We start from the raw sequence: 23,436 nt of genomic DNA on the forward strand, positions 1-23,436 counted from the left end.
TCCGCAATCACAGTCTTGGAAATGCCAAATATTAAGATGCTGCTGAACTACATTCTTGGTGTAAATGTTCCCTGGTGGTCTTATCAGATGTAGAGCTTCTGATAGATAACCTAGATAATTAGAATAAAAAAAGAGATCCTATTTCTCATTATGCTGCTGTTGATTGAAAAGTAAGAGTTAAACATTTTATTTCTGTCAGCAGCAATTACATTTGACATTGAGTTTTGTATGGACTGGCTTCTGCAAATACAATTTGAATTCTATGAAAGGTATATTGTGCATGCTCTGATTAAAGTGTTAAACACTAACAGGCTCCATTGTGCCTGTCCCCAAGAAACACAAAGCCAACAATTGGTCCTCGTGCACAATCAAGAGGCACTAATGGTGGTAAGGATAAAAAGCGGGTGGTATATTTCATTTAATTGGCCATGTGGTTTAGTTCTGCAGAAGTGCATTGGGGGAAATTGTTCCGCTTGACAATACATACAAAGATTATCAGTGTTGACTCACTACAGCTTATTAGGATACAGGGTTGACCTCCAATGAGGCAAGGTGAGGCAGTAAATGCCACCATTCCATGGGTGCCTTGGTGCCTCTCCTTTCTCCTGCCCACTCCACTTACCTGCCGCAGTTCCTTGACTCTTGACTCTTCCTCCTGTACAAGGGGGGAGCAGGGAGAGGCAGTGGGGAGAATAGGGAGCAGCATGCTCTATTTAATGCCAAGAGTGTAGCTGGGGGGGAAATGACAAGTGGCACATTGCAGGTGGGGGGAGAAAGAATGGGGAGTATCTTTTAGCTGGTATGGAACAGATCCTCATTTATTTTGATCCAGCAAACATTACCTTTACCTGGAACCCCTTGACAGTCTGAGTCCCATGCATGTAGAAACGGTCTGTACAAAGTCCCCAGCATATAAACTTGCGTTTTTATTTTATTTTATTATTATTTACATTTATATCCCGCTCTTCCTCCAAGGAGCCCAGAGCGGTGTACTACATACTTAAGTTTCTCCTCACAACAACCCTGTGAAGTAGGTTAGGCTGAGAGAGCAGTGACTGGCCCAGAGTCACCCAGCAAGTCTCATGGCTGAATGGGGATTTGAGCTCGGGTCTCCCCAGTCCTAGTCCAGCACTCTAACCACTACACCATGCTGGCTCATGAAGTGGCTCATGCTAGTTCATGTCTGTGTGTGCAGCGTCTAAGCACAATTCTTCTACTCCTGGCATAAACATGTCCCATAGTCTCTCCTCCCCCTGATCTCTTGTCCGTTTTGAAAAGTTGGAGGGTTAATTGATGTCCTTTTGCTTCTTTTAGTTGCCTTTGTTTAAAGGTAAAGCGTGCTGTCAAGTCAGTTTTGACTCCTGGTGCCCACAAAGCCCTGTGGTTGTCTTTGGTAGAATACAGGAGGGGTTTACCATTGCCTCCTCCAGTGTAGTGTGAGATGATGCCTTTCAGCATCTTCCTATATCGCTGCTGCCCGATAGAGGTGTTTCCCATAGTCTGGGAAACATACCAGTGGGGATTCAAACCGGCAACCTTCTGCTTGTTTGTCAAGCATTTCCCCCACTGCATAAGTTTCTTATATTTCTGGCTGCCTGCTTTAGGCTGCAGGACCAGCTTCAGGTTTCCAGAGGCCTTGGCCTTGTGGGCCCCGATGAGTGTGCCCTGAGGACATAGCCAGCTCCTAATGCCAGCCCTGATAGCCAGGCATGGCCCTATTTGTATGTGTAATTGGTCATTTGTGAACCTAAATAAATGAATTCACAAATGCCCTTTAGACACAGTTTCTGTCCCAGGGATCTAGGGTCAAGTAGTCTTCTAAAGCAGAGGCCTAACTCACTCCTTTACTCACATAGGTTCTAAGTCCTGTACATCAGGAATTCCTAACCTGTGGTGCACCAGATGTTGCTGAACAACAACTCCCATCATCCTCAGCCACAACAAATTGTAGCTGGGGATGATGGGAGTTGCAGTTCAGCAACATCTATAGTACCACAGGTTGGGAACCCCTGCTGTACATCATATCCACCATATTGTTTCTGGGATCTCAAGGTCTGTGACATTTATGGTGCCTGTCCCTATGTCCCACTGCCAGTCAGATGCCATACCCTGCTAGATTCTCCTGCCTGCACAAAGGAAATACTGGCAGGAAGTAAAGACCTCCGAGCAATGTTCCCTCTAACAGGGATTCCCAGATGTTGTTGAATATAACTCCCCAAATCCCCAGCTGCAATGGCTTTTGTTCAGGGCCATCCTTAGAGAGCCCTGGCAGGGTGCGGAGCCCGGGGCAAATCAGCCAGTGTGGGCCCCCCTTCCTGTTAATTATAATGGGGGTTAAAAGAGGGGCCCGGAGCGGTTGCCCTGCTCGCCATGCCCTAAGGACAGCCCTGCTTTTGCTTACGGATTATGGGGGTTGTAGTCAACAACATCTGGGAATCCCTGTTAGAGGGAACACTGCCACCAAGATGTATAGTGCTTGAGAAAGCATGTGTGAGAAGGTGGCACATGTGATGTGTGCCTGTCACTCTAACTATGGACCTTAGCTTTTTCTGTGTCGGCGTGCTCGCTCGCTTGCTCTGCCCTAGAAAGAGATCTCAGTCTAGTATTCTAGCTCACAGTTGATAATGCTTCTAATAAAGTTTCTTGTTGACTCCAGCAAATCTCACTAAATCTTACAAGATCTGGGTATCCTATAGAGCTACAGGACAATAAGCTTTCATAAACACGCTCAAGCTGATCTATAATTTAGCCTAAATTTCCTGCTCATAGTAATGTCCATTGCCCTCTCCCTCTATGTCCCCCGAGCCCAGTCAAGGGCTTCTTTTCTTCTCTTTCTTGAGTCCTGGGCACATGCAGCTCCTAGTGGACAGTCATTGTAGTCAACCTGGTGCTCATAATCTCTTTGAAGAAGCTTGGGAACATTGAACTTGGCTTCCCTGTGCCCTGAACTCTCCAAATTGACATATCAACTGTCTAGTGGTATGTACATGTTGTGTAGATCCTCAAACACAGCAGTGTACATGCAGCGTTTTCCTCAGAGATGGTCCAGGACTTTTGGGCCATCTCTAAATGTTCCCTTCTATGGTGGTAAAAATATATTAAACTAGTGTTTGTAAGCCCATTGGATAACGGGCGCTAGTGGAGCTGTGCGCTCTGGACCCCTGCCGCCATTCCCCCTCCCGCCGGGCCCACCGCCGCATTGAGTTTCCCCCGCCGCCTCGTCCGGCGGCCATGTTGGGCGGCCAGAAGCGGCCGCCCCGAAGAAGCCGGGTATGCGGCGGCGCGGCCAGGCCTTGGCCATGGCTCCGCCGCACCTCGGCCAGTGTCCTCCGCCGCTGCTTACCCGGCTTTTTCGGGCCGGCCGCTTCTGGCCGCCCAACATGGCCGCCGAGTGCTGGCGTTCGCGGCTCCCTTGCTCTGTTCTGGGCATGCGCTTCACGCATGCCCAGAACAGGCAGGCACAAACGCACGCTTGGTGTCCGTCCACGGACGGACACCAAGCATTTTATTAGAGAGGATGAAAAATAATCTATTTTTCATTTATTTTTCATAAACCTGTGCTAACTGAGCAAAGAGACACCTTTTAAAGTGGTGATTCTCTTATATTTATCAAGGGGAGAGCAACTGGCCCTATCCAGCCCCAGTACAGCATCCTTCCCGTGGCTGTTGCTGATATCTGCCTTATGTTTCTTTTTAGATTGCGAGCCCTTTGGAGTTAGGGGACCATTTTATTTATGTATTTTTATTTGTAAACCACTTTGTGAACTTTGGTTGAAGAGTGGTATATAAATATTTGTGTAGTAGCAGTATTTGCTGCCGCCCTTTAATGGTACAACAAAGTATGTTGCTCAAGGTCTACCCTGACTCTGCTGCATTCTGAGGTTGTTGATAGGGGCCAATCTATTGTTTTCAAAGTGGTTGGCAATTTTTAATAGCAGGTAAAAAGCATCAGTTAACTATTGCATTATAGCCTGGTCCCATATGTCATGCAATACATGTGTACCTAGTTATAGCTCTTGTATATTGGAAGATTTGCAAAGTTTGAGTAAGAAAACAGTTTTTGCCAAGATCTTTTGCATTCGATCTTGATTTCATAAGCAGACTTTTTCTTTCAGAGAAAAGCACAGAGGAATCTGGAGGAGGAAAATTACCAAAACATGTAAGCCTTTTTTTAAAAAAAGCATTTCCCACTTTTTGCATAGCCAACAATATGGCTCACAATTTATTGTACCAAAGCTGAGCAATCATTTAATTTTCTGTATTTTATCTTTTCATGTTGTTTTTCATAAATATTCCAAACCATTATTCTTAAAACAAGCTCCACAACATATGAAGACTAGCTTGAACTAGTTCAGAAGAATATTTCAAATGGACACTTAATGTACCAAGCAACATACAGGAGAACCTTGTTATTCATGGAGGTTCCATTCCTCGCCTACTGCCATGAGTAACGGAACCGTGAGTAACAAAGCATTAGGGCTATGGGGAAAGTGGGGGGTGGAGGGGAAAAATCTTTTAAGTGGCCCCCAAATGACCCCAAACTCACTATGGTGTGCTCTGTGGGTCCCCAATGTGCCCAGGAATGCCCTCCAAAGAGCAAAATGCCCCCCAAACCCTGAAAAATCACGGGGGGAGGTGCGCAGTGTGCGTGCACATGCATGTACATGTGCATGTCATGCTCATGCAAGCATATGTCATGCGCACGCACATGCACTGGGCACTTCCAGTCTGACGCGCATCAGGGCAGCAAGGAGGTACGCTGCCACCCCGCAGGACTATTTTTAAGCACAGCGTTGGCAGGGGAAACACAGCCGGTGCGGGAGCACCCTCCCTGTTCCTTAAAGGTAACCCCCCTGCTGTTGAACTGGCCGTCATAGGTTCCGTGCACATCCCTAGTGGCATATAGCACAAACACCAGTGAAAGGTTTTTAAAATAGCTTTACTTGGGAGATATAGGCAATAAGAGGTCAGTGCTGAACTTGCTGACTGATACAAAACGGAACTGGAACAAACAAGAATAGGAAGTAGAATAGAAACTCCTAGCTAGCCCAACCAACACAGAGGAAACTATAGTGCCCCCTCTGGCTGTATAGGAGATTGCATGCAAACTATACAACAGGCTAAGCTGCCGCTGTTGCCTCCCAACATGTGAGACATTTGTTCCCCACTTCAGTGGTGGCCACCCCTGGAGCAGGGCCTTTGCAGCTGTAGCCCTAAAGTTATGGAGCTATTCCCTATGGGATATTTGTCAGCTCCCTAGCCTTTGGCAGTAGACTATCCTGTGCCCATTTATTGTTTGGGGCTTTGGGATAAAGAAGGCTTGTGAATTAACGATATGGTGTTGACACTGTCTGACATATGGACCAACTTACTCAATAGTTATTCAGGAGTCACTCTAAGGACTACTTAATTTCATTAGGACGACTCAGGAGTAATTTAGTCTGGATGTTGGCTGCTGATTGCATCTGGTGCTGCTGCTGTATTTTTTCAGCCTAGTTTAAAGCTTTGGATTTGTTATGCCCTACTATCAATATGTTGTGTTTAATCTGACTCAACTGCAAGGAAAAGGCAGTATATAAATGTTTAAAATAAATTGCTGAATTGGGGCAAATTGTTGCCATTGCCTGAATGATATGTCTTATCATTTCCCCTGCTAACTGGGCAAAGAGGCACCTTTTACCGTGGTGATTCTCTTTATTTAGCAGGGGGAGAGTAACTGGCCCTATCCACCCCCAGCACAGTACTTCCAGTGACCGTTGCTGGTGTCTATCTTATGTTTTGTTTTAGAATGTGAGCCCTTTGGGGACAGGGAGCCATCTTATTTGTTATTTCTCTTTGAAAACCGCCCTGAGCCATTTTTGGAAGGGCGGTATAGAAATCGAATTATTATTATTATTATTTATTATTAGCACTTTCCTGATTAAACCCCATAACAGTGTCACTACGGATCAGCAAAGTGTGCTTCCGTACTTACAAGGCAGTCCCTGCGCTGTCAGCAAGTTGCTGTTCACATTTCCGATGCTTTATTTCAGATTTTATCTTTGCATTGTAGTACTACAACGTTGCAAGTCCATTGCAAGAAAATAGCTGTATTTTCCCATTGTAGGAGTTTGAGATTCTGGGGATCATTTTCAATACGATCCTGCCAAGCCAAAGCATTTTACCCCTGTTGTAGCGCGTAACCTGCAAAGCACCCTGGTGCAGTTCTGTGCATAGTTTTCCTTGTGGAAATCAGTGGAATTCCTGATTCCCATACAGCCACTTCTGAGTAGACATACATAGAATTGTGCTGCCAGTCTGCTGCTGAATAATTTTAGAGGTACTATATTTTATTCCCTTTTTAGCTTTGTTTACTTTAATATATTGCAACTGCTATAAATGTTTAATGGTTTATCATGCAGTAAACATGCATTTTAAAGAATAGTGTTTCCCCTTGGATCTGGGACTCGGAGTAGTTCATTATGAAGGTCCGTCTTCTTCCATCAGGGGCATCAGCCACCTTCGTTGCTTGACAGACAGCCCCACTAAGTTAATTAACAAGAAGGAGAGACTGACTTGCTTACAACTCTCTCTGTGTCTTCCTAATATTTCAGCCTGTCTGTGTTCACTGTTTCCTCCAACCCATCTGCATTCCATACTTCAGTCCTATTTGTGGTAGCAATGGGATAACCTACCAGAATGAGTGTGAGCTCTGCAATTATCGCAGGTATGAATAAGTTTGTTTCCCTGAGTGCCGCTCTTCAACGTTCCTGCCCCACCACAACCAAGAAACATTTTCCTGCTAGTTACTTACAGCAGTGGATATTTGTCTGTCCCAGGCTCTTTCCAGATTGCATGCTACAACACTGTCACTACGTGTCTGCTAAGTGTGCTTCTATACTGCCTGTGTTTCGACATCACAGTCCATGCACTGTCAGCAAGGTGCCATTTGTGATGCCTTCTTTGGGGTTTTATCTTTGTGTTTCAGTGCTACAATGTTGCACGTGGAAAATAGCTGTATTTTCCCATTGTAGGAGGGCTTAGGAGTTTTGCGCAAGCTAGAAAAGACTGTTCCCCCTGCTGGTGGCTTTGCGCAACAAACAGCTTCCACCCTTTATTTACATTTTCAATACGATCCTGCCAAACCAAAGCATTTTACCGCTGTAGAGCTCACAGTCTCGAGTCACTCTGAAAAGTGCCCCTTGGATACTCATGCCTCTGGTGTTCTGAAGGAGAGCTGTGGCACTAGGGAGAAGGATCATTTGGGCAACAAGCAAGCAATGCCGGCTGCAGAAGACAGGGGCCCAAGCTGAGGCAGTCCTGAGGAGCACTTCTTGAACCAACACAAGTAATATGGATAGCACACTGAATCCGGACAAGGCAGAACTGGTGGTTGGGAATTCTGCCATTGTAGGACTAGGTGTACGGCCTGTTTGGGATGGAGTTGCATTTTCCCTTCCCAAGCAGGTCCCCAGCGTGAGGGTTCTCCTGAAGTCAACTTTTTTTATCCAGGATGGCCAGGAAGCAGCAGTAGCCAGGGCATTTTTCACATAGCAGGCGTTTCTGCAAGTTTACTGCAAGTTCGCAGTTGCAAAAATAACCCTGACACAACAAGTGTCCCCCCACCCCACCCCCCACCACCTGGATATAAATTGGGCTACACTCTAACGCACAATTAAAAACCCGAATCGTGTGTGAAGTGCTCCTTGATAGCTCAAAGGGACTTCAGGCTAAATCTGGCTGATATGTGAATGCACACTCTCTATTCTGGAAGAGATGTGAGCTAAAAGCCCTGTGTGAAAAACGCCCAGGAGTGCCCTTTTACCAGTGCTGACCGGTATGCCATTTGTGCCCTTTTCTAGAGAAATTGGACCTTGTCCCAGTTATTCAAGCCCAAACCACATCTAGATTAGATTATTGTAATGTGTTGTGTGTGTGGCTGCCTTTGAAGATGGTATGGAAGCTTCAGTTGTTTCAAAATGCAGCTGTCGGTTTATTAGCTGGGGCCACCTGGGCACTTTCCAGATTACACACTACAACAGGATAAAATACTTTGGCTTGGCAGGATTGTATTGAAAACGATCCCCAGAATCTAATTCCTACAATGGGAAATTACAGCTACTTTTTTGTGACGCACGTGCAACATTGTAACACTATAACACAAAGATAAAATCCGAAAGAAAGCACTGGAAATGTGAACAGCACCTTGCTGTCAGTGCAGGGGGCTGCGGTGTCACAACACAGGAAGTATGGAAGCACACTTAGCAGATCCGTAGTGACACTGTGGTAGAGTTTAATCTGGAAAGCACCCATAATTGCATAACTCTGCAGTTATGCCATCTTCATTGATTATCATTTTGTTTCAGAGCTCAGTTCAGTGTTGGTTTGAATTTTAAAGCTGTAAATGGGCAGGGTCCAGAAGTAGGATCTCTCTTCCCATATGAACCTGGCTGCCTGAACACTGAAGTCAGCCTTGGAGAGCCTGTTTTCTGTTCCTCCATCTGAAGTGCAGATTATGCAGGCATGAGGAGAACAGCCTCTCCAGGATGGCATCAAAACTATGGAACACCTTCCCAAGTGGGGTCGGGAGGGGTTCTGCCTGGCCCCATCTTTCCTCTCTTGGTGGACTTTGGAAAGTTTCACTAGAAACATTTTTATTCCAAACATTATTTATTCTACCAGGTATTTAAAACTTTTAAATTGATCAGCCTCTTTAATACTGATGTGCTGATCTAGTTTTTATTGATTTTATTTTTAATAATTCTGTTTATATTGATGCTTTGCAAACTTTTGTGTTTTATTTTCTGGGTACAAATAATTGTGAATACATAGAGCCATATTAGAATTAGCTAAGATTCTGCCAACTGGTAGGGCTGTACCGCTTCAGACAGCAGGTAAAATATATGAATGCTTCTCCATACTTCCCTCTGCCCTCACACTCTGTAAATGCTCCACACAGAAAAGCAGTCAGAAAGGTTCAGTTCAAGTCTTCTCTCTGAGATGAAACTTGCTTGTAATTAGGAATGTTTTATGATGGAGTATTAGATTACATGCGTCCTCCCCTGCAGTTTGAAGTGGTACCACCCAGATACAGATTTACTATCTCTGCCACTGTGGCCTCAGCCTTCATCAAGTTGCATTTCTTCTCAAAGATATTTCATTTTTTGCTTCTTAGGGAGCATTACAAGGACATCAAAATTGTGAAAAATGGACCATGTTAAACACGGAAGTTCCTTCCAAGTTTCAGTTCTAGGAGGCCTTGGAAGTCTAACTTAAAATTGGCTAATCCTAATAATGTTGTTGTGCTCTCTGATTAAAAAAATCAAAACAGTTATTAAACATTTTAACACCAGTTCTGTTTGATTTCAGATTGCTGAATTAATTTTGTTTTGACTGAACAGTAGCACAAATCTGAATACTGCTTACCAGCAGGATTCAAGGTGCTGATGATTTAAACATACCCTGTGCTGCCTGCTTCTATAGCCAACTCATTTTTCTTTAACATTTCAGAATTATTGCACATGTGATGGTGCCTTTGAAAATGGTGCCAATAGCTGGATCCTGAGGGCTCAACTAGGCCAGATGTTGGAGATCCATTAACTGCTCTCCTGACTCTGCAAATGTTTGCACAAAGCAGTTGAGAACGCAATTTGAAGGAGGACTTCAAATGGCTTTGGGGGAAGGGGTCAACCCTTTTACCCCAGGATGTTTTATCTAATGAAAATCTCTCCCTCTCTCTCTCTCCCTCTCTCTCTCTGGGGACATTTTGCCCTGGCAGAAAAAAGTGTATGTGCCTGTAAATTTTCCTGCTGGGGGAGAAAGGCACAGGGAATTTCCACCTATCCCAATACCCCAGTCCTGATCCAAATTACCCCAGGCTGCTGATCACAATATGTAAAGAGATGGGAGATCTGATCACGAACCTCCAACATTTCACCTCTCTTGCTAAACCAGCAAGCAGGAACTATGGATCTACACTACAGATAAATACAGTATGTTAAAGGGTTGGTATGAAATTTCTATTTACTTTTATTTTGTATTGATGTCTCTGTGTGATTTGATCTAAGATCATAATACATTTTGATTGATTATCTTAAAGGGGAGTTTTCTTGTAGCATTTTCTTGGATGCTTTACGAGGATTATGGTCCAATGTGGACAAGGCACTAGAAGGGCTACAACATGCCCACTCAATCCTTGCCCTTCTTGATAGTACGAAGTGCATATGAATGACCAATTAAACGCTCATTATGTGAAGGAGTGGTCCCAGCCACCTTGAGGAAAGTGGTCATCCAGTTACTCCATAAGAAATCCACTTTGGACCTGGGGGATTATGCCAACAATTGGCAGGTGACAAACCTTCCCTTTTTGAACAAGGCACGCAAGTAGGCAACTCAACTCTAGATGTTATTGGATGAAACTGGTTCCCTGGACTGATTTCAGCCCAGATTTGGCATTGGTCACCTTGCCTTGGTTGCAATTTTCTTGGTGGTTCTGATGGATGACCTTCAAAGGGAGAGAGATGGATTACTGCCCCACCAGCCCACCACCCACTATTATGCATTACTGAAAACTGGATGCCACATGTTATATGCTATACACTGCACAGAGGCTTAGTGTTGTATGCCCCTTGCCACACAAGAGCATTATAGACATGATACATCCACTAATGTCATTTCTGGAGACTCTGGGAAAGCAGTTGAATCCTCAAGAATGACAACGCTAGCAACTTACATGAAGAAAAATTAAGCAAGGCATCCCCAGGAGGCAAAAATAGTGACTGACCAGGGACAGATTCCAGAAAATAGGGACTGTTCTTGGTAAAAAGAGACAGTTGAAGCTTATGGCATTTCATTTCATGATCTATCACATTTTTATCCCTCCCTCCCTCCCTGGAGCACAGTGTGGTACATATGGTGCTATTTCTCTTAATCCACACTAAACCCCGGCCTGCCAGGTCATTGCTGACTGTCTCTTTTAAGTGCTCTAGTTCCTGTTTACATCAGACAAAAGCTTGCGCCTTTTAGAAGAGGCAGCTTCCTCGCTGCTGTTAGCTTGGCCAACTGCCTTCCTGCGGCCCCTTCCCTCCAGCTCAGTGTCCTTTCCCCTTCTCCAGCTGAGCAAGGCCCCATCGAAAAGCAAGTGTCACAGCACCACAGGAATCTATTATATTAATTCAATGTGTGGGACTGTTAGACCAGGGACCCTTATAAAGCCAGACACAAGGGGCAGCAGCTCAGAGGGGGCAGAAAGCGGTCTCAAGACCAAAGGAGTTGGGCGAAACAAATCACTTTTCTGTTTTGTTGCCAATTCTGAACTTTTAATGGAGTGAACAAGCGGGAGTCCAACTCCCTGACCCTGGAGAGGCTGCCCTAAGGAACATGAAAGAAATGCTGCCGTTTTCTGAGGAAATGAACAACGCTCTCCATTTACCATTTCTCTGCTGACTGAGAGGAAAAACAAATATCCCTAATGGCTATGGACACGCCAACACTTGTGTTCTTTCAAGTCAGTCCTTTTAACAGAACAAAGATTGCCAACATACTTATTTGTACTTATAGATTTTAACGCAGTGGTTGTAGCAATCGGCTACGGCCAAGGCCCCATGGTCCAACATGGAGAGACCGCTTGGGCCTTGCAAGCCTTCAGACACTATCACAGCACTGAGGGAAGAGTCAGGGTTAAACATCACAATGCAGTTTTGTCCTGCATCGGATACAAAGACATTCCCATGATGATCCACGCAGATTCCAGAAGGGTTTTCAAAAGTAAATCTTTTTCCATAACGGGGCCCTATTGTCTGTGTTAGATTTCTTTCACTGTTGATAACTTTGATACAACAGCCCTGGAATCTCCCAAAGAGCTGCCCTTCTGTAACTAATATCTCTTCATTCTGAGGGGGGAAAGAACAATATTGATTAATCCAAGTCAGAGAGGTGTTTTTCTTTCTTTTTACTGTCCTGGTTGTAAAAAGCTTCAAAAAGTCACTTCAGAACTTGTTAAAACATTTTGAGTCCCTCTCTTCATGCAATGCTCCTGATTCAAGTCATAGCTTCACACAGCTGCTACTTGAAAGTAAAGGCACGTTTTTAACTACACAATGGCTCATTTAATGTCCAATGCAGTTTGGCCCTAAAAGTAAAACTTTGCGGTGGAAAGCTTCCTCCTTTGGGGGAAAGACAGGAGGTCTTGTGGTTGTGAGTATGAATTGTCCCCTTTGCTAAGCAGGGTCTCCTCTACTTTGCATTTGGATGGATGACTACACGTTGAGTGCTGTCTGCTGTCAGATATTCCCCTTAGGGGATGGTGCTGCAACTCAGTGGTACAGCATCTGCTTTGCATGCAGAAGGTCCCAGGTTCAGTCCCTGGCATCTCCAAGTAGGGCTGGGAAAAACTCCCTCCTGAAACCTTGTAAAGCTGCTTCCAGTCAGTTTAGCCAATACTGAGCTAGAAGGACCAATGGTCTCACTCAGTATAAGTTTTACTTATAGCGAGGAACTTCCTATGTTCCAAGTAGGGACTCAAGATAAAAGTGGTCTACAACTAGCCTGGGGATGTTCCCAACAAGCAAGCTGGCCTGGAGGTCTTTGGTCATGGAGTATCACCACTTGACCTGTTAGGAACATAGGAAGCTGCTATATACTGAGTCAAACCATTGGTCTATCTAGCTCAGTATTGTCTTCACAGACTAGCAGCAGCTTCTCCAAGGTTGCAGGCAGGAATCTCTCTCAGCCCTATCTTGGAGAAGCGAGGGAGGAAACCTGGAACTTCTGCTCTTCCCAAAGCTGCTATATATATATATGAATGAGAGTGTGAGTCAGCCAAACCTGGGCATCAACATACCATCTGAATCCTTGATTGAATCCTATAGGGCACTCATTCAACCTGCTGTGTCAAGTCCTAATGCTGTATGACGGTGATCTTCACTATTTTTCAAGTGGGTGCCACTTTGGCAAAAAATATCCAATGTGAAAGCCATTTCCTATAGTGCTGACCTTTGTGGAGTGCTATGCTTTACCTAGTATCAATGGGGTGTGTCTGTGCTCTTGTTGTGTGTGCTTTTAAGAGAAACGGAGTCCTGTCAAATCCCAGTGCCATCTTGGAAGGCTGGTATGAAGCCCTGGGCGATGTAGTCCTTCTCGACCTTCCCCCTCCCCGCCCCCAGAGATCTGTGAAGGAACCCCTGAGAAGAACTACACTTCCCAGAGTTCCATATGCACCTTCCAAGATGGTACTGGGGCTTGAGAAGGCTCTGTTTCCCTTAAAAGAACCTCACCGGTGCTGGGCAAAGCCTAGTACTATGCAGTAGAAATGGTTGTCTCTGTGCTGTGCCAGAAGTGTTGTGCTGAATATTCCACTTTGCAATTAGTCAGGGAGCTGCAATTAGGATCAGTGGGAGCTGCTGCTGGCGCTCAGACCTTGCACTGAAGAACACTGTTGTATGAACCTTGGCCAGTTATTTTCTCCCCTGCCATCCTACTTCACAAGGTTGTTGTGAAGATAAAATGAGATGTTGTGTTGAGCACAAAATAAAATATTTTAACTAATTCTGAAGGGGCAAGGTAAGAAAGAAATTAGGGCCCCTGGTCCCAGCTCAGGTCTATCTGTATCATTAGTCACATGCAGCAGCTAGGAGCCTGAGACATGAATGTTCATCCCATTTACATCAAAAGATGCATCTAGCCACTTTAATGTGATCCAGGCATACATTTTGTATCCATATCAGCCCTCGTGTAGATTCCAGTTTCTGCATCTCAACCTCCCTTTCTGGGTCAGAAAAACTTTGTGCCTATACATGGGAAAAAATATGCAAGAGGTGTGCATTACAAAAATGTTTAATGGTGGTGGCCAGTTTGCTCATCCACACAGTTGCAGGATATTACTATTTTTCCAGTGTGGAATAAGTACTTAAAATGCACTTCTTGGGAGGTAGATGTGCAGCTGAGCTGCTGTTGCCGCTAACAAAAGCAGCAGGGAAAGCTATTCATAAAATTAAAATTAGTTCTTTTAATTATAAGAAGCTACCTTAAAAATGAATGGGGTTACAAAAAATTAAACTAGTTTGGACCAGTTGGTCCCTAGCATGTTTGTGTTGGGTGAATAGGACTCCAAATGGACCCTATTGAATTTGATACACATTTCAAATTGATACACATTTATCCCCAAAATGATTGCACACCTCTAAAACATGCCCATTGGGGTGAGCACACCTTATTTGTCATGAACCATTTATGAAAAGGCAACTCATGTAAGTCCAACTTCCAGCCAATTCAAAGGAAGTCACAGCTCAGCATGCATTGAAATATGCTCTGCAAAGTAACAAATTCAGTTCATTTTCCCTCTCTCAGTGACCACTCTGTTCAGACCAAAGAGCTATGATATCTAGGCCTCTGTCAACATCAGTAGTCCACCAGACGCCACAGGTAAGGCTGGTTGGGACAGGACTGAAAGCAGGCGAGCTTCTCGGAAGAGCCTGCACAAAGATGTCAGGACACTGAAAAGGACCATATGATTGCAATGATGCTACCCTTTCTAAATCCTCCAATGAGACAATGTGTAAAAGTTACTACATGCTTCACTAAGTACATTTTGGCTAGAGCAGAGGTTCCCAACCTGTGGTACTCTAGATATTACTGAACTCCCCCCTCCCACGCACCGAGAGTCTCCCCCCTCCCATGCTGGGCCACCGAGAGCCCGGGTGAATTCTTTGCCAATTATTTCAGGCAGCTCCGACTGCCTGATAGAACATTTTTCCCTTGCTCTCCCTCTCTGGAGGAAGAGAAAGGGGGAAACGTCCTATCAGGCAGCTGAGACTGCCTGAAATGACGAGGGGAGAGCTTGTTCAGGCTCTTGGCAGCCCAGGCCACGCCCCATTGTCAAGGGGGCGTGGCTTGGGCTACTGAGAGCCCGAACGATCTCTCCCCTCCTCATTTCATTTCCCCCTTTCTCTCCCTCCAGAGAGGAAGGGGGAAATGTTCTATTGGGCCGTTGGAGCTGACTGAAATAATTGGCGAAGAGTTAACCCGGGCATGGGAGGGGGGAGTTTGCTCTGGGCTCCTATGGAGCCCGAGCCACGGGGCCGGGCTCGGCAGCCTTTTTCCATTGGTGGCCTGGGTTGTTTGAACCCTTTCGCCAAATGGTGGCTCCACCCCTAGTTTTACACAGCTTCCCATTGGCGTGGGCAGGCAGGAACAGGAAGGCAGGTACAGACTGAGGCAGCAGCACACAGAGTGCTCTGCCTCAGCCAGCTCCTCCCACCAGCTGAACAGCTGAAGGTTCTGCACACCTTCTTGATCATTCATCACAAAACCACAGGTGTGGGCTAAGGTGCATTTGGGGGTGGAGGAAAAACTATGCAACCACCCCAAAGAATCCACACACTTTCTTGATCATTCACCACAAATCCACAGGTCTTGGCCAGAGTGCATTTGTAAAAAAAGGCAGCACAACCCCAATGGATTCTTGACCATTCATAAACCAACTGGGACACAACATATGTGTGTCTCTTGCTCCACAGTTCAAACACACACCTGGATCACAAATAAGCTTGGATATATACTGCATATACTGTGAGAGAAAAAGTTAAAACCGCAGTTCTCAATCAGACCTTCTGAACCGCAAACCAACTTGAGCATAGTGCATTTATTTATTTATTTAAAAGTTTGTTTATTCAGATGTTTACAATTATCTCCAATTTCAATAGGTGTGAAGTACTCTATGGATAGAGATAAGTCTTTCTGGCAGCTTTACTGCAGTAGGGAAGATCATTTTAAAAATCATTGGATTGACTGATCTGCTTTAAATTAAATACACAGAATTTTCCCACCCTGCTCTACTTCTGTGCTCAATATCAACCACCTATGCCAAGCCATTCCAGGATATCTAATGAGTGTGGCAAAAAGGGGGTGCTTTGCTCTTTTTATGAAGGCAAAGGGTAGATTCATCCACATGGGGGTGGACTGATGGTCCAAGGGGAGGCTTCAACTTCGGAGGTTTTTGTAATTTTCTGCTACATGAAACAAGCCATTTATTTTCTGCCACAATGAAAACAAGCCACATAAAGGAATTTTTTGAATGTTTTTTTAAATTGAAATCAATAGATTGATTGATCTGCTTCGAATTAAATATACAGAGCCCTCCTACCCTGCGCTACATCTGTGCTCAGTATCAAAGCCCTGTGTGAAGTAATTCCAGGTGATCTAAAGGCTGGAGCAAAAAGGGGGTGCTTTACCCTTTTTTATGAAGGCAAAGGGCAGATTCCTCCACATGGGGGTAGAATTATGGTCTGTGGGGGTGGGTGGGCTTCAGTTCCAGAAGTTATTGTAATTTTCTGCCACAAAACAAGCCCCTTATAGGATGTGGAGGAACAGCTTTCTATACCTCCTAACCTTTTGCTGCTGCTACCAAGTAGACATTTCCCCCTATGGCTGAGTCCACTGCAACAGCCATATGCTGGCTGCAGGGCAAGGAGGCAGGAACATAGGAACATAGGAACATATTAAGCTGCTTTATACTGAGTCAAACCATTGGTTCATCTAGCTCAGTATTGTCTGCCCAGACAATACCCAAAGCTTTGCCTCCTCCCTTGATTCCACACAACCACGTCTCCCTCCTCCTATCCAGTTGTTTGCACCCACACAGCTGAGAATTCAGAGCACAAATAGCTCCCAAACCTGGGTAAGACACAGTTTTCAGTTGTGTGAATGACCACCTTGTCTAGCTCACTCATTGCTATGCTGTTTTTCTACTTTCAGGTAGGGTTTGTTTGTTTGATTTTTAATGCAAGGGAACATTTTAAAAATGGTATCTCTGATGTACTCTGAAGTGGTACCATTAATTCAACAACCGCAGAACTCTACTCCATCACTTCTTCCTTATTTGCTGTATGTGTTGACCAAGACATCAAGTTATATGTGAACCTAATAATGATCCTTTTAGAACTGCAAAGGCTGTTTCCAGAAGGATGAACAGAAGCAGAGAAACAGTAGTGGGAGGGTACTCATTTCTTGCCTTTCTCACCATTTCTCTGCTCCAAATCATGGGAATTGTAATTCAGCAACATCTGGAGTACCGCAGGCTGGGAATCTCTAGGCTGAAGATATAACCCATCCTACAGGGGCATAGCAAGGTTTGTTTGTTTGGGTTTTTTTTACATTTATATCCCACTCTTCCTCCAAGGAGCCCAGTGTACTACATACTTGGGTTTCTCCTCACAACAACCCTGTGAAGTAGGTTAGGCTGAGAGAGAAGTGATTGGCCCAGAGTCACCCAGCAAGTCTCATGGCTGAATGGGGATTCGAACTCAGGTCTCCCCGGTCCTAGTCCAGCACTCTAACCACTACACCATGCTGGCTGGTTGGAGTAGGCCCCGGGACAAAAAGGTGAAGATGGTCCCCGCCCCCTTTCCCCCTTCCTTCTTCAAAAAGCCATGAAGGAGAAAGCAAAGAGCAAGTTGTCACCAAGCACCCCCCCCGCTCCCTCAGGGACATTTGTTGCCCTCCCCACCCATTCAATTATACAGTAGCTATGCCCCCCTGGCATTCTGTGCTACCAACCCATAAATACTTAAAAGTATTGTTTTGCCCTTCTGGTCATTATACTGTACCTTATTGACAGCTATGCGCACTGGCCTATGAAATCCCTCTATGGCTTGTGTCTTCAGGATGGCATTCATTCTCCAATCTACTCCAATGATGTTGATTTTGCCTCCATTGGACCAGTCTGACACAGCAATTTTGTTGGACTGCAGGACTGTTATCCCATATGAATAAGGCCAGGTGACTTTTGGGGACTTCAGCTCATGGATGAGCTCACCATCTTTTGAGAAGAGCTGGATGATTCTTGTTCCACTTGTCACAAGTATCACACCACTCTTCATGCATGTGACGTCTCCCAGTCCTTTGATTGGTTCAAATCCATAGGGAAACCTTTCCTTTGGGAGGCCCTCAGAGTTGAAGATCTGGATGTTTCCAGTTCCACTATCTTTCACCACCAAGTCACCATCAGGAGCTGTTGTCACACTGGTTGGCCAGATCAGCTTCCCAGTTGCAGTGCCAAACTCTCCTACTACTTTCTGTAAACGGTTGTAATGAACCTTCTGGATTCCGGAAAGTCTCCACTTGTTATTAAATATTTTAGTCTTGTCAATCAGGCAGACATATTAAAGAAAAAACAACAACAACCAGGAGTCTTTGGGCACTTTAAAGATTAATAAATATAATGCAGTTTTCATCAGCTAGCTCAGGGGTTCCTGACCTTGGATCCTTAGATACCACTGGCTGCTGTGGCAAGGGATGATGGGATTTGTAGTCCAACAGCATCTCAGGACCCAAGGTTGGGAACCCCTGAACTAGGGAACCCACTTTGTCAGAGACTTGAAGTGGTCCCCTAGAATAGGGATGGGCTGACCACCAAACAACCCCGCCAACTCCCATGGTCTACTGACATGCTTTAAATGTATGATGCAAATGTGTCTCTTCCACAACTATTTTGATTGTGAGGATGCACTCATGTTTGCTGGATCAAATCGAAGTCCATTATATGTAGCAACCTGCTTCCAACAGTGACCGGCCAGATGCCTCTGGGAAGCCCACAAGCACAAGATAGCCATCCCTTTATATTTGTCCCCAACATCTGTTAATTAGAAGTAGACTGCCTCGGCACACGGAGGTTCAGTTTTGGACTGATTAGGCTATTAGGCTACTAGCCATTAGTGGACTCTTCTTTCTTGCATTTGCCCAAATCCTTTTTGAAGCTTTCATATGAACAGAGCACACATTCCATTCAACACTAGCACCTCCTGCTAACATGGAAATGGGAGTGGGGAGCAGGAGTTGTACGCCCTTGCAGCTCTGTCTAGCCAGTCAAGCATCTTAATCAATGTAAAGCAAAGACAGTGAGAGGCTGGAGAGTCACCCAGTGGCAATAATGACTGCTGGAGTTGGGGGGAAGCAAGCTGAAACTGATTGGCAGGGAATTTCGGATAGAGATAGAGATAGATAGATAGATAGATAGATAGATAGATAGATAGATAGATAGATAGATAGATATGGTTATGTGCTTCACAAAGCATATATAAGTGCTCTATGGCATTAGTTGACACATGATGTGGTGATGGCCATCACCTTGGAAAGCTTTAAAAGGGGGTGAGACACATTCATGCAAGGATAAGTCTATCAATGGCTACTAATTTGGATGGCTATAGGCAACCTCCAGGTTCAGAGGGAGGATGCCTCTATGTGCCAATTGCAGGGGAGCAATTTGAAAGAAGGGGCATGCCTTCATCTCCTGCTTGGGGGCTGCCCAGAGCATCTGAGTGGGTCACTGTGAGAAACAGGATGATGGACTAGGTAGGCCTTGGGCCTTAGCCAGCAAAGTACTCTTAGGTTCTTATGTAAGCAACTTGAGTTTGGGTTTGCAAGGATTCTAGCTGCTAACTAGGGATGTGCATGAACCTGTTCAGAGGCCCTCCTACTGCTTTTCCGCCACCAGCGCTCGCTGGTAAAAACCTTTGGGGTGGCAGCGTACCTCCCTGCCGCCCCTTCCCCCTCCTCGGCCGGAAGTGGCCAGAAGTACCGGGTCCATGTGCGCACATTGCGTGCATGTATGCGCTCATCTGACATGCACGTGCGCGTGACATGCGTATGCGCAGCCGGTACTTCTGGCCACTTCTGGCTGTGGAGGGGGAAGGGGCAAGAGGGAGGTACGCTGCCGCCCCGAAGCTTTTTACCAGCAATGAGTGCTGGGGGGGAGCAGCGGGGGGGGGGAGTGCACCCTCCCCTGCCCTTAACGTGGCACCCCCGTTGGTGTCGAACCACCCCACCACGTTTCTGTGCACATCCCTACCACGAACAGGTGTCAGGTGCCCCATCCTGATCTATGTTAGGGTGCATATCTACACATATGGGTATAGAGGGGAAAAGACCATTTTATGCAGTGTGTCAGTCTCCCAGGGGATGAGGTGGGCTCCTAGTCGGGATGTGCAAGGTGAGGCTCGATGGTGGCGGGGCTGCCTCTCCACTGGAGCTGGAGCACTGGAGACTTCCAGTCATAACTGGACAACGGGGGAGATATGTTGCCACCCTGATGGGCTTTGAAACAAACAGACGCAGGCAGGGGGAAAGCAGCGAGAGGGGTGAATGCACCCTCCCCCGCTCGTCAAAGGTTAGACACCCCTGCTATCAAACTGGCAGAACTGCCAGTTCCATGCACACCCCTAGCTCCTAGCCCTTCTTGAACCCCAGAATGACTGCAGCACCCCACAAAAGGCCAGCCTCAGGAACAGCCACGGAAGGAGGCACCGGAGTCCTCCTCCTGGCTTGCTGCATCCAGCCAGTTCCCTCTCCTGGAGAACTCCTGGCTCCCATACTCAGAAGCAGCCCCTCCCCATCAGCTGCCTTGCCTTTAAATGCCCCAGTGCAGATCTGACAGAGCTTAAAGCTCACTCCCAGGCCCGCCCCCTTCCTGACCTTGCTTCCTGTTTCCTGCCACACCCGACCTTGCTGTCTCCCTAGAGCTGTTTCCTGCGGGTCTCCCTGCCTTGCCCTCTCAACCCCACTGGGATCCAACCAGCCTGGACCCTTCTCATCCCCACTGCCTCCTGCAGAGAATGAAAGCCCCACAGGAGGGATGCCACGCCCTTCTCCCGACTCCATAGGGCCACCCAAGCAACCAGGTAGCGTGGCATCCCGACACAGTGGGATCAAATTGCTAAGGAAATGCAAGAAATTACAGAGGGCCTGTTAGATTGGTATGGTGTGAAGATAAACACAAGACCCGATCACAATGTGTATGATGATTCTCAATTAATGGCAACTCGTGATAAATTATAACTGAGTGGGGGGGAGGGGGGAGCATTGATACCTATCGGAGAAAAAAATATTTATTGTCGTTGGAGAGACATTCCCAGTACTTGTTGAGCCCAAGTTCTTTAGTATCAAATTTGTTAACTCATTTGAAAGCCACAGTTACATGCTGGATTCGCAAACTTTTCTGACAAAAGTATGTTAACTTTACGCTCAAATGCCCATCAATCAATTAAATAAATAAAATCCCGAGACATGCTTAACTACCCTCCTGAGTCTCAGCCCATCTCAGTTTCTGAATATTGCCTGTCAAATGTGTGATTTGTATGCATTATTCCCTTTTGTCAAGACTGATCTCTTCAGCTTAAAAAATGGAGGGACACTGATGGCAGGTGATGACATATATCATATTGGAGGAAAGAATATCTGGGGAAAGGAACTGGGGCTTAAATGCTCAAGTGCTCCTTGACAAACCCCAGAGATGTTAGACAGGAGGAAGCTTACTTGTTCAGACTAAAGCTCCACCTTGCCTAATAGTCTGCTTCTTACAGAGGCTAGCTTAAATCACAGGAGAAGAAATAAGAGAGCCCTTAATCAAATCCCAAAGCCCTGATTCCCCCCATTATTAGGAAAACCATGCCCTCACAACCTTCTATAAAACAGTAGCTAAGAGGGCATTACAAAAGGTAGGTGATTCCTCTGTCTCTCCACCTGGCCCCAAAATTTGAGCACTGCCCAAACAGATGCCTCCAGGAAGCTTACAAGAAAAGCACAAAGGCAACAGCAAGATCTCAAAGAGTTACAGAGTAACTCCATTTCCTATGGTACTTGGAATTGGGCCGGGTTTTACACTACCTGGGAAATGGGTGCTGCCACTGGAGTAAAGTCTACTCAGCCATAAGGTAATAGGAAAAAGTTACCTCTCTGAACATAGTGGGCAGCATGTAGAACAAGAAAAACACCCTTGGAGATCCAGGAACTGTGATTCACCAAAGCACTGACAGACTGCTCATTGCCCCTACAGCCTCTGTTTCTCTCCTATGAGCTCTCCATCATCACTATCACCATCACCTCCTGCTTTCCTTCCTCTCCCTCAACTCCTATTGTTACATCAGTGCTGCAAAATGCTGAAGATGTGTAAAATGTGCAGAAAGAGGACCAGGATCCAAATAAGATATAAAACAAACAAGACAGAGATCTGTACCTGCTCATCTTCCAGCTCCTTCAAAAAATAAGAATCTAACATTGCTTCTTGGACAGGGGTGAAGTTCCTCCCTAGAACACAAATTAATTCCAAGACTATGAGGAATTAAAATTAAATTTAAAATAAGGAGGTCAAACTAAGATCCCATCGAAGTAATGGTATATTAGGCTAGGACTGAAATTTAGCATGGCATTTTTTTTTAATTTTTGTTACATCTTATCCTACCCTTTCTCCCAAGAGCTGAGGGCACCTTACATGCTCCCTTCCTTTCATCCTCACAACAATCTTGTAAGGTAGGTTAAGATGAGAGAAAGAGAGAGTGACTGACTCAAGGGCAGCCAGTCAGCTTCCTGGTTGATCAGTGATTCAAATTCAGATCTTAAAGGTGGCTTTGTGTCTGTGGGGACGAAGATTTCTGAATGCTATTGTCAGGATCCAGCAAACAATGTAAAGAACATATGAAGACATATTTGCCATTTCTGATTATGAGCCATGTAATCCAAAGTGACAAGCGACTGCTAATTATTTGTAGAGATGGTGAAATAAAATCCAAGTTTTGTGTAACCTTGGATTTGAATGGTCATTATTATTAACATGTATGGATGGCCACAACTTGTTTGAAAGAAACGGCCTGCGGCTAGGTGAGCAAAGGTGGCTTCTCATGGTGGTGGCTGCTTTAAATTGACACATCGACTTGAAATTAATGCTCACATCAGATCTACTGCGCGACTGTCTCCAATTAACTATGTGCAGCCACTGCAAAGGTAAGCGTTTGTGAGTTGCTTGTATGCCCTCTCAAAATAATTCAGAGTATAGTGCAGGCTTGCTAGCTTTTCAACTGCTGTCTGTACTTGTGCCTTTAGGGTCCCAGGCATGGTGGGGTGAACAGACTGCCTAGAAGGCTGGGAACTTACGCATGCCACCCTGAGAAGAAAAGCAGGCTATGAACATCACCAGTAAATAGTAAACTGGAGAGCTACTTGATTTATTCCGGCTTCCGTGCACATTTCAATTGGAGATGCAACGAGCCTTCCATGTGATATTTAAGTATGTTGCCTAAGTTCCTAGTGCCATCTGTTGACCATTTGTGAAAAATCCATGTTTTTTCCCAAGACAGAATGAAAGTAGTATTGAAAAGACATGACTTTTTCATGGCTTACTCACACATTGTCAGCGGATGGTGCTATTGTGATATACTTGAATGTATATCACATATATACATTCTGTATATGTTTCCCCACCATTTTCCCCCATCTGTTTCCCCACTAGTTTCCCCCCAGGCCTTCGCATCTTGACCTCAGTTGGAAACATCGGAAGTAGTACTGCACAACTGCCCGGAAGTTGTTTTAAGACATTCCACATCTGCCCTGTTGTTGCACACCATTGGGGTTGCCTTTCACCATTGTGGTTGTTCCACACCATTGGGGTTGCCTTAGCCCCGTTGGGTCCTT

At 45.4% G+C, this 23,436-nt stretch overlaps 1 protein-coding gene and 1 long non-coding RNA gene across 9 annotated transcripts in view; one reads left to right on the forward strand and one right to left on the reverse strand.

The window, feature by feature from the left end:
• LOC128348108 (uncharacterized) overlaps positions 1-10,067 on the forward strand; it is a 30,292-nt gene extending 20,225 nt beyond the window's left edge. For 4 of the 7 annotated variants that reach the window (XR_008317924.1, XR_008317927.1, XR_008317930.1 and 1 more), the window contains 3 exons: positions 4,116-4,159; positions 4,319-4,458; positions 9,155-9,331. This is a non-coding gene — a long non-coding RNA (uncharacterized LOC128348108). Of the gene's footprint in view, positions 1-4,115; positions 4,160-4,318; positions 4,459-6,593; positions 6,707-9,154; positions 9,332-9,489 lie in introns of those variants that run through there. The other 3 variants (XR_008317926.1, XR_008317925.1, XR_008317929.1) reach the window with 2 other exon arrangements.
• Positions 10,068-11,286: 1,219 nt separating this feature from the next.
• On the reverse strand, positions 11,287-21,833 carry LOC128346827 (tripartite motif-containing protein 2-like). 2 transcript variants are annotated; one of them, XM_053300542.1, is made up of 3 exons: positions 21,702-21,833; positions 17,583-18,116; positions 11,287-11,870 (listed from the first exon to the last, which is right to left on the reverse strand). In XM_053300542.1, the coding sequence occupies exons 1-3, from the start codon at positions 21,723-21,725 to the stop codon at positions 11,523-11,525; spliced, it is 906 nt and encodes a 301-aa protein (XP_053156517.1). In that variant the 5' UTR covers positions 21,726-21,833; the 3' UTR covers positions 11,287-11,522. The 2 variants fall into 2 exon arrangements, with proteins under 2 accessions (XP_053156517.1, XP_053156518.1); XM_053300543.1 differs by having other exon boundaries at positions 17,583-18,050; positions 21,702-21,765.
• Positions 21,834-23,436: the final 1,603 nt, after the last annotated feature.

Source organism: Hemicordylus capensis, chromosome 2 (assembly GCF_027244095.1).
Source record: "Hemicordylus capensis ecotype Gifberg chromosome 2, rHemCap1.1.pri, whole genome shotgun sequence".
NCBI classification, from domain to species: Eukaryota; Metazoa; Chordata; class Lepidosauria; order Squamata; family Cordylidae; genus Hemicordylus; species Hemicordylus capensis.

What these genes read in the sequence shown, in the direction of transcription:
- LOC128346827 (XM_053300542.1), bottom strand. Translation starts at nt 21,725, where the DNA reads ATGCTGCCCACTATGTTCAGAGAG. An exon ending in TGCCCACTATGTTCAGAGAG is followed by an intron (nt 18,117 to 21,701) that starts GTAACTTTTTCC and finishes CTGATTGACAAG; the next exon opens with ACTAAAATATTTAATAACAA. An exon ending in TGCGCATAGCTGTCAATAAG is followed by an intron (nt 11,871 to 17,582) that starts GTACAGTATAAT and finishes TTCCCCCCTCAG; the next exon opens with AATGAAGAGATATTAGTTAC.